The 10,521-nt window shown below is 43.9% G+C and overlaps 2 protein-coding genes across 2 annotated transcripts in view; both read left to right on the top strand.

Annotated features, from left to right (window-relative positions):
• Window positions 1–3,103, top strand: part of LOC103386973 (actin, alpha cardiac) — a 4,422-nt gene extending 1,319 nt beyond the window's left edge. Inside the window, exons 2-9 of the mRNA XM_008321463.2 lie at window positions 167–317; window positions 730–858; window positions 1,057–1,167; window positions 1,264–1,348; window positions 2,052–2,213; window positions 2,313–2,504; window positions 2,589–2,770; window positions 2,852–3,103. Of these exons, the coding sequence (XP_008319685.1) occupies window positions 189–317; window positions 730–858; window positions 1,057–1,167; window positions 1,264–1,348; window positions 2,052–2,213; window positions 2,313–2,504; window positions 2,589–2,770; window positions 2,852–2,995 (1,134 nt within the window). The 5' untranslated portion in view covers window positions 167–188 and the 3' untranslated portion in view covers window positions 2,996–3,103. The remainder of the gene's footprint in view (window positions 1–166; window positions 318–729; window positions 859–1,056; window positions 1,168–1,263; window positions 1,349–2,051; window positions 2,214–2,312; window positions 2,505–2,588; window positions 2,771–2,851) is intronic.
• A 1,035-nt stretch (window positions 3,104–4,138) lies between these two features.
• The window catches only part of arhgap11a (Rho GTPase activating protein 11A), an 8,055-nt gene continuing 1,672 nt past the window's right edge, over window positions 4,139–10,521 (top strand). Inside the window, exons 1-12 of the mRNA XM_008321353.3 lie at window positions 4,139–4,791; window positions 5,464–5,531; window positions 5,617–5,713; window positions 5,806–6,062; window positions 6,535–6,698; window positions 6,776–6,916; window positions 7,078–7,152; window positions 7,516–7,689; window positions 7,796–7,925; window positions 8,015–8,123; window positions 9,278–9,392; window positions 9,479–10,505. Coding sequence (XP_008319575.1) covers window positions 4,663–4,791; window positions 5,464–5,531; window positions 5,617–5,713; window positions 5,806–6,062; window positions 6,535–6,698; window positions 6,776–6,916; window positions 7,078–7,152; window positions 7,516–7,689; window positions 7,796–7,925; window positions 8,015–8,123; window positions 9,278–9,392; window positions 9,479–10,505 — 2,486 coding nt within the window. The 5' untranslated portion in view covers window positions 4,139–4,662. The remainder of the gene's footprint in view (window positions 4,792–5,463; window positions 5,532–5,616; window positions 5,714–5,805; window positions 6,063–6,534; window positions 6,699–6,775; window positions 6,917–7,077; window positions 7,153–7,515; window positions 7,690–7,795; window positions 7,926–8,014; window positions 8,124–9,277; window positions 9,393–9,478; window positions 10,506–10,521) is intronic.

Raw genomic sequence — 10,521 nt, forward strand, 5'->3', positions numbered from 1 at the left:
ATACAGTAGGGCAGGTGTAGTCGGATCGTCACATCACAAGCCGACCCGGAGGCTGTTCAATTATAAACAGCTTTTGTGGAACGCGTTCAGCTGTCGTCGTCAGCCCCCCAACACCCACACTGAACCTTCCTTCTGTTTCCATCCTTGACCCTCTCCAAACCTATAGACCACCCCGGTGAATCCTAACCATGTGTGACGACGAAGAGACCACCGCCCTCGTGTGCGACAACGGCTCCGGCCTGGTCAAGGCTGGATTTGCCGGAGATGACGCTCCCCGTGCTGTCTTCCCTTCCATTGTTGGAAGGCCTCGCCACCAGGTACCGTTCCACTCAGTTAGATCGCTGTATATGTTTTGGCAGTATATAAACATTTTTTAAATGTTCCAATATTTTTTTTATTTTTGTGATGATCCTTATGGTCCTGACTTTAGCCCTAGTGATTAGCATCTTAAAGTAAAACATCTATAATTTCAATTATTAATTTAAAAAAAAAATTTAATTATTATTTTTAGTACTCGTAGATTACGGTCTACATATTGGGCACCCCTGGAATAGAGTAACAAATTCATGGAAAGACTACCAAAAATGTAGTTGAAGTTCCGGAATAACTGAAATACATAAAAACTGAACCTACATTAAACAAATATATCTTTGTCTACAGTAAATAAAACTGAAACAGCTTTTAAAAAAATAAACCAATAAACTCCTGTGTCTCTCCCTCCCCCCCCAGGGTGTGATGGTGGGCATGGGTCAGAAGGACAGCTATGTAGGTGATGAGGCCCAGAGCAAGAGGGGTATCCTGACTCTGAAGTACCCCATCGAGCATGGTATCATCACCAACTGGGATGACATGGAGAAGGTGTGTGTGTGTGTTACGGTGACACTCATTTACTACACTGTGAACAGCTGAACTACCACATTCCTGAGCACCGACGGCGGCCGCCATCACACGCAGCGTTCTATTCTTAGTTGTAACGTCCTTTAAACTACTTTGTTGTTATTTACACAGTCAAGATTTGTCAAAGTTCTGACGACAGCTTTTTTTCTTTGGTATCAGATCTGGCACCACACCTTTTACAATGAGCTGCGCGTGGCCCCCGAGGAGCACCCCACCCTGCTCACTGAGGCCCCCCTCAACCCTAAAGCCAACAGGGAGAAGATGACACAGGTATTTTTTTTAAAACAAAAGAACATTTCTTTTTGCTGTTTTTTCGGCTTCTATACTGAGACGCACCTTTAATAGTGAATTTGCATTTGATTGCAGATCATGTTCGAGACCTTCAACGTTCCTGCCATGTATGTGGCCATCCAGGCTGTGCTGTCCCTGTACGCCTCTGGTCGTACCACCGGTCAGTTTAGTGCAGCTGGTGAACTGTAACAAACAAACAAAAAAAGAGAAAAAAACAAAACAGTGTTCCCTCTCTATATCGCGGTTCACCTTTCGCTCCCTCAGCATATCGCATTTTTAAAATTCCGATCTTGCTAATTTTTTGCTATAGGCTATCACGAAATATAATAATATAATAATAAACTAAAAGACATTTTTAAATAATTATACATACAAAAATTTTGGCTTAAAAAATGTGGATTCTTGTTTTGAAATTGAGATTTTGCAAACGATCGCTGGTAGCATTGTTTACCTAGACAAGATCGTACACAGCGTACTATTGGCTAATACAATGCGTACCAGGTGCACTATTGGCTAATTGAGCATGCTCTTCTGTTCCTCACCCTGATTGGCTCATGCATTATAGCATCTCTGACCATCTCCCCTTGTAGGTCGACCACTCTTTCGTTCACTTCACTCTGCGTCGACATTCTACAACTCTACTGTGTAAGAAAAGGTGATACAGTCTATGGAGGGTTGATAACAGTGTGGGGGAGGTTCGTAAAGGTTAATATATACGTAAATAATATAATAACTATCTTGCCTCTACTTCACGATTTTTCCCATTTCGCGGTGGGTCTTGAAACGCAACTACCGCGATAGGAGAGGGATGACTGTAACACATGACCACATTTTTCAACTTTGACTCTTCCTACCTGGTTAAGGTATCGTACTGGACTCTGGTGACGGTGTGACCCACAACGTCCCAATCTATGAGGGTTACGCTCTGCCACACGCCATCATGCGTCTGGACCTGGCTGGTCGCGACCTGACAGACTACCTGATGAAGATCCTGACCGAGCGTGGCTACTCTTTCGTCACAACTGGTGGGTTTCTGTCGTCATGTTCCGATAGTTTTATTTGCACAGTTTGCAGGAGTTTCCGTTGGTTTTTTTCTCAACTCATTCAAACATTCTCCTCCTCAGCTGAGCGTGAGATTGTACGCGACATCAAGGAGAAGCTGTGCTACGTGGCTCTTGACTTTGAGAATGAGATGGCCACCGCCGCCTCCTCTTCCTCACTGGAGAAGAGCTACGAGCTCCCCGACGGTCAGGTCATCACCATTGGTAATGAGCGTTTCCGTTGTCCAGAGACCCTCTTCCAGCCTTCCTTCATCGGTGAGTTATTGCTTCAATCTCCAGGCGTTTAAATATTTACCCCCAGCGACGAAGCTAATGTGTTGTTGCCCCGACTGAAACCAGGTATGGAGTCTGCCGGAATCCACGAGACCGCCTACAACAGCATCATGAAGTGTGACATTGACATCCGCAAGGACCTGTACGCCAACAACGTGCTGTCTGGTGGTACCACCATGTACCCTGGTATCGCTGACCGCATGCAGAAGGAGATCACAGCTCTGGCTCCAAGCACAATGAAAATCAAGGTAAGAGTACGAAAAAAGTCACTGTATTTATCCATCAAAGTGAATGGACACTCACAGTTATTCTATGTTAACCTTTTCTAGATCATTGCTCCACCTGAGAGGAAGTACTCAGTCTGGATTGGCGGCTCCATCCTGGCGTCCTTGTCCACCTTCCAGCAGATGTGGATTAGCAAGCAGGAGTATGACGAGGCTGGCCCCTCCATCGTTCACAGGAAATGCTTCTAAACACACTTACAAACCCCCCCCCCCCTCCTTTTGTCCATGCATTTTTACACTGTTTGTCTCCTGTATATATAAGTGTAATTGTAATAAAGATACGCCCCTGTGAGAGTATCTCTTGTTCTAGCTTTTTGATTTTATTTTTTAAGACCTGAAGTCAAAATAAGGGTACATTTATTTTCCCCACCCTCACCTAAAGATTTTGAACCTCAACAACAAATAATAGATTTTGCTGGAAAATTAGGGATTAAAAAAAATCAAATAGAAAAATAATTAAATTGTGTCGGACTCCCTGACAAAATGGCCAGTCAGCTATTGGTAGTTTTCATTTGCACTTTTGCCATTTTAAACTTTGATTTGTTTGTTGGATGTTGCAACAGGACTGCCCTGTAAAGACATAATTTCTATTGGTCAGTTTGAAAACAATCATGTTCATCATGTTCGGAACACACAAAACAACAGATTGGTCAGTTTGAAAACAATCATGTTCGGAACACACAAAACAACACATTTAGACATTAAACTAATTGATAAAACCTAATAATAGCATATTACTTGTCTATTGCAATGTTAAAATCGAATTTGTGTTCAAAGACTAATAATCTATTTCTGACCTCTTTTCTAACTCAGACCCTGTTTTTTTACACATCTTTGAGTTTTAATGTTAGCCCTGCATCCCTAAAGTTGCATTCCAGCCAAGAAATTATTCTTTTTGTCCACCCAGGTAAACATTTTTACCTAGAAATGTCCATTTCTATCAGCTACTTCAATCAATCGGAAATTGCGAGTATGTTCTTTTAAAAGAGAACCTGGTTTGTTTTTAATTTATTGTGTATGTAGACTTGTATCGTTAGATGGAAAACATAACAAAAAACTACCAAAACGTATCTCTCTCTTCATTCTTAGTGGATGAAAACGTTAGTTAGATCATGTTATATCATGTACCGAGTACATTTACAAACATGCATTCAACATAGTTGTATAATTTTTTAAATGTGTATTTCTATAGCGGACGAATAATTACCTCCACGGGGTAGACCGGTTTAAGAAAGCCGAACGATTCACTATTAATGTTACTCAACAGTAATCGTCCCGCCCGGCTGGGCCACGCTGGTAAATAAAACACGCCTCTTAACAAATGTTATTCACTCTCAGCCAATCAGGACGCGCGGGGGAGTGAGCGCTGCTGTTTGAATGCTCCGCAGAAACAGACTCTCAACCGAAATGAAGACTCGACGTAACACAGCGTAGTTAGCTCATAGTATAAGCTAATGTTGTTTTTCCCCACCACCGGGGTACAAATAGACGCTTATTTTAGGTAGAGAGGCAACGAAGAAAAAAAAAAACGACTGAAAGAGGTTCTTGTTGTCTCACGGAGCAAAGCTTATAAACGTTAGCTAGTACACTGCATTGTCGCTAAGGTGCGTAAGAAGCTATAATGTAACGCTAATCCTATCGTAAGTATTGTAGATTATTTAGTTTATTTTTTATTTTAGGCAACTAGTGTAATATAAGAGTCGACAGGTCCTGAGAATGATTCAGAGTATGTTGTTTAAAAAAGAGTGACTGTAGCACGACAGGGTCTAATTTGTAGCGGATGTCCGTCAACTCCCTTTCCGACTGAAGGACTATTGCGGGTCGTTACTGTAAAACGTTACGGACAGGAGTTAAAAATGAAAATCGCGGAGAGAAATGTCATGCGTCTGGTGGCCGTGCAGCACCTCCGCGCTTCGTACGGGATAAAGACAAAGAACTGGAACAAAAACAAGGCAGCCAGCAGCAAGTGGACAGCCAGCAACTCGGTAAGTTTGAGGAACAAAAAAAAAAAAAAACCCAGCAAAACTAATATTCTAAAGAGTATCAACAGAGAGGAGGTCAGGGCTCAGACGGACTATTGTGCAGATTGGTGAATGAGATTAGCATATGAGTGAAAGCAACTCATGAGCTTTATGTGTTCTCATGCTGTTGCCACTCATGTTTGGCTGCCCTCGTGACAATGCGTGCCATAAATCTCTATCGACGACTGAAACCCAAGTTCAACAAAAGAAACAAGTTTTCTCCTAAATTGCATTGTCACATTTCGCCAGTAGAAACTCTCATTTCGGAAAAGGAGGCTGTGGCGCAGCTGTTGACGTTAAATCACCACTGAAAGGCTTTCTTTCTTCTCGGAAACTGTCTGTAATTGGTCCACGAGAGTCACAAGGTTTCTTGCGACAGACTCTTCGACCATTCAAACTTCTTCATTTGCTGAAACCCTCTCGTTTGAAGTCAGTGACGTCAAAGAAATCATTAGTTTGTCTTTTAATTTATTTTAAATATACGTGATTAATTTACAGATTATCACACTTTTTGTATTACAACAAATAGGGAAATGCAACCAACCTTTATCTTGCATGAATTTTATGTTGAAACTAGGATAAAGGTCAATGAATTTCTCATGATTCTTTTGTAATTTTTCTTTTTTAATACCCCAGACGAAGGTTTTCGGGGTGTCCCTGGAGAGCTTACCTTGCTATAACGTGGAGAGTGGGAGCGTGCCGAGGTTAGCTGCCAACCAGTATTTTCTTTCTTTTTTTTTTCTATTTTATAGAGTTGGTTAAAAATGTTTTCATTTGCTGTCTGTTCAGATTTCTGGTCGATGCCTGTATGGTGCTGATGGCACATGTGGACACAGAGGGACTGTTCAGAAAATCAGGCTCTGTGGTTCGACTGAAAGCACTCAGGGTGAGTGATGGCTGACGTTGACCTCACTTTCATTCCCTGACCTTGACTCAGTGAACCTTCTTAACACAGCAGGGCTTGTTCCTTTTGTTCAGGCTAAAATAGACGCCGGCGAGGAGTGCCTGTCCACTGCTCTCCCGTGCGACGTAGCTGGTCTGGTCAAACAGTTCTTCAGGGAGCTGCCGGACCCTGTCCTTCCCACGGAGCTGCACGAAGTCTTTCTCAAGGCACGGCAGCTTCCTGCAGAAGAGGACAGGAAGTCTGCCACCATGCTGCTCTCCTGTGTACTGCCTGAGAAAAACCTCTGTGTGCTGCATCACTTCTTTGACTTCCTGCACAATGTGTCCAAGAGGTAACAATTTTTAAAAAAGTTTACGAGCATTGAGGGATGTTCGATATTCACAATGTGTCCAAGAGGTAACAATTTTAAAAAAAAAGTTTACGAGCATTGATTACTAGGGATGTTCGATATCAACTTTTTGCGTATATGGTCCAAACCCTTAATTTCCGAATACGATATCAACCAATACTGATCTGTACAACCCACTGTATGACATTAATTAAATGAGCTGCAATGCTGCCATCTAGTGACCTTTGCTGTAATATACAGCCGTTTATCCCCAAATCTATTTTAGGACACATCATTTGGCGAAACCCAGGCATTGCGTTATAGGATTTTCATTATCGGAAAAACCGGTAACTCTTACAGAGATTACATAATATGCTAATATCGGTCGATATTATCAGACATCCCTATTGTTTACCAATTTATTAACTAACATTTCTCCATTAACTTCACCTTTTTTTATCTTGATGAACTCCAGGAGTGTAGAGAATAAAATGGACAGCAGTAACCTGTCTGTGATATTGGCTCCGAACCTCCTTCACTCTGGAGATGGCACGGAGAAGATGAACGCCAACACGGAGAGACGCCTCAAGCTACAGGCGTCTGTAGTACAGTGTTTCATAGAAAACGCTCCCAATTTTGGTAAGCAGTGGGGCGTGTCACCTTTGTTGTCCTTTTTTTTTTGTCTAAATGTTATTCTAACATATTTTTGGTGGTAGGTGTGCTGCCACAGTGCCTTCAAGCAAAGGTTCCAGCCATGATGGGCTGTGAGCCTGGGCTGTTGTCACCTGCCCACGATGAACTGGAGGAGATGGACCTGAACTCGGGGGTTAAAAGGAGAAACAGGCGCAGTTTTGGAGGTAAGGTGACATCACCAGGAATACCTTTGAGGATGAAAACTCCAATTTAAATGATGGGTACGAGGAGAGGTGCAGAACCTCAGGTTGAAACCACCATTCGGCCCTTTGACTATTAAAAACATTCTTGAACTCCTTGAACACCGACTTGTCTCATATTTCAGATATGGTCAATGGGGCTCTGAGTAAGATAAAAACTAATAGAACACCCACACATGCCACCCACTCAGACAGCCACGGTATGTACTGCCCTTCAGTCAGTCAGATGAATTACCTGTGAGCTGCTTCCTGCGTGGCATGATGACTGAAATACGCTTGTCCCTTTCAAAACAAAAGTCTTCCTGCTGTAATCTCTGCTAATGAAAAACAAGCACATTTTCGGTGGCAAAAAAAAAAAAAAAACGGGTGTGAATGAAGTTTCAACAATAGATCACTGAATTTGAAACCATGCTTGCACTCTTCGGCTACTCTTTGCTTGCCCGCATCTGAAATCTCTTCACTTTTCCTCAGCATCGTCTCTGTCATCTCCTTAAATGAAGCAAATCTTTAAAAAAAATCTAAAAATGTTAATTTTTTTTTTTTTTATCGCATTCCCGCCTTAGTGTTTTCTTCTGCCACTCCCGTGATCGCAACGCCAACGTCCAAGCGAAAGTTGCCTCTGGAATCGGGTCACTCTTTTGGATTCTCAAACAAGAAACGCAGATCTGTCAAAAAGAACCTCGGCATAGATTTACTCCCCAGCGCTCTGTTCGCTGGAGCCTCAACTCCTGGATCAGGTATTGATTAAAGGGACGGTGGAGGTGGGCACCAACTGTGTGACTCCTACGTCATAATTAAGTTCCTTTTTTTTTTTTTTTTTTTTTTTCTTTATTGTTTTTATAGTTCACAGTGCCTCTGGGGTCTTGGACTCTTCCCAAAACGCCCCACCCTCAGCCGGGAAAAGCAGAAGGCAGTCGGCAACATCGGTGAGGAGGAAAAGTCGACGACTGAGTAGCAGACATGCAGTCAACAGGTACACACTTGTTCTCTCCCTCCATTGAATTCCATAATGATTTAAAAAAAAAAAAAGGGTTCAATGATTTTATTTTATGCTCATTTCAGAGTGGAATCCGGAAGAGCCGGTTGCTTTTCCCCTAAAGTTGGCAAAAAAGACGTTCCACGCAAGTCTCTGCGCCTGCGCTTTAGCCTCGGGAAGAGCAGCAGGGATGCTGTAAGTGTGGTCGTCTGACAGACTTAGTGTTGAATAAGAGCAACGTGATTGATCTGAGCTTAATTTTTTTTCTTTTTTTTGCCAATCAAGTTCTTGTATGTTTGCACGTGGGGTCGGGGTTACGATGGGGGGGGGGCTTAGATGGTGCACAGGAGCACTTTGATTACGTGGAAAACACGACACTACTTTTCAGAGCTCCATCGATACGTATATCAATGTTGTTTGAATGTTTACAAGAATATAATTTTAGCATTTAGTCTTCATGAACGATACATATAGGTGGACTAGTTTCCATGCTAACTCAGGGGGAATTTACAAATAAAAGGTTTCCACTCTGTACGTTAAGCAGCGGCGCGCTAGCTAGCTAGTGCTGCCACTGAATGTGGCAGAGCACAGTGATAGTCTACCTGTCGGTGTTAATCCACACTCTAAAGCATCTCATTCCACTCTGTGACCTCGACTCATCGACTGTCTCAGACGAAGTCGGTTTCATTTTGGTAATGGCCCCTCACGGCAATGCCTAGCATCGGTCAATGGTAAACATAATAAACGACCCCTGACAGGTACAACATGTCTATGTAAATGAGCATGACCAACATGAAACTGACTTCAACAGAGAAGCCAGTTTGCACTTTGAGTTAAATAATAAAACAATCCATATTTACGTACCTAGAGGTGCGAATTTATTGCGCCAACATGAAACTGACTTCAACAGAGAAGCTAGTTTACATTTTGAGTTAAATAAAAAAATAATCCATATTTCTGTACCTATAGGTGCAAATATATTGCACAGCCTGTCACCGCTGCTTAAAAAGTTACTAGCGGAAGTTCTTAATAATAAATAAATAAATAATGGTTAAAGGTAAATTGTGACCAATCCCAGGTCTGTAGGTGAACTACTCTTTGCTCTAGTACCATGTACAGAATATTCCTGACTAAATAAAAAGTTGTTGACCTACAAAACCCAGTATTCGTCTCTTCTGAGTGGTTCTCGTCTTCCCCCCGTAGAACTAACCACGGCGGTCATGTGATTAACACGGGGGGTTTTCAGTGGCTCGACATCTGTGGGATTCTTATTAACCTAATAATCTCAAACCTAACCCTCCTCGACGTTTCTTTCATCTTTCATTTTTCATTCCATGCCGGTGATAAAGGGATCCGAGTCCATCGGCTGGCGACTCGCTTCACAGGAGAGCACGACCAAGTTTTGTTTCTCCAAAGACACAGAGTTCAGTCCCTCGGCCGTGCCTAGAAAAACTGAATCCAAGAGTGAGTATCCGCCAAGAAAATCGAATCACCGCCTGGTTGAGTTTGAGATCAAATGTTATTTCTGTTTTGTTTTTTTCCCCCCATAGACTCCAAGTACATCAGTAAGTCTGAAGACAACTTGTTGACTCCACAATGTGACTCCAGTACTCACCAGATCTCCTGGACTGGAGAGACCCCCGTAGGAGCCAAGGTTTTCAGTGGCGCGTCCTTCACCGACACCCCCATGAGCATGTGCCTTAAGAACACCTACAAGTCTGAACCGGCTATAATTCTGCCCAAGTCCCCGGCTCTGACCGGCCTCCCCAGAAAACTCTGCTGTGCCTCCAGCGCCGAGAGCCTCGAAAGTGAGAACTCCGTCTCCGAGGCCCAAACCCGAACCCGTCGGACCCCGCTGAAAACCCAAGAGGCCTCTGCAGAGCCGGAAAGTGACGTACGGGACTCCTGCTGGCCAGCCGCAGAAACTGTGACGAAAACGTCAGGCGGCTCGACGAACGTTTCGTCGGGAACTCCTGCGGCCTGCCGGTCTGTGAACGCCACGCACGGCCTTTTGGCCAGTGAGCAGAACATCACCTTTGGACAGTTTGATATCGCCGCCTTGTCTCCTTTGCATATCGATAGCGTAGTGTTTGAACCAGGTGCGTGCTGTAGCCCGATGCTAAAGGCTAGCAGTAGTTCTCCAGGTCCCACTGCTATACTCAGTCCTCGCGGCTGTAAAACGGGAGACGGCGAAATAGAGGCAGAGCGGATAAACTGCAGCAGGTTGATCGACGCTCTGGACGTGCAGAGTCCCGCTCACTTCAGACCAGGCGTCAACTCTGGGCTGCAGTCCACGCCGTACAAGCTGGACTTCCAATTCCCACATGAGCTCGGTACACCTCCCAAACTCGCGGTTCTGAACGGATCCGTACACGACGAAGAGGAGTTCTCTGCAGGGAATCTGCAACAGACAGACAAGAGGCGCGTGGCCGACCACATCCAACACTTCAACAAACTCACCCTTCACTCCCCCAAGGGCTCCAAGGTCGCACAGATCAGATCGCCGCTCAGGTTCCAGCGCACACCGGTGCGTCAGGCCGTACGCAGGATTAACTCTCTCCTGGGAGACGGCCGGCGGGCCCCCAGAGCAACC

This window comes from Cynoglossus semilaevis, chromosome 1 (genome assembly GCF_000523025.1).
Source record: "Cynoglossus semilaevis isolate Cse_v1.0 chromosome 1, Cse_v1.0, whole genome shotgun sequence".
NCBI lineage: Eukaryota > Metazoa > Chordata > Actinopteri > Pleuronectiformes > Cynoglossidae > Cynoglossus > Cynoglossus semilaevis.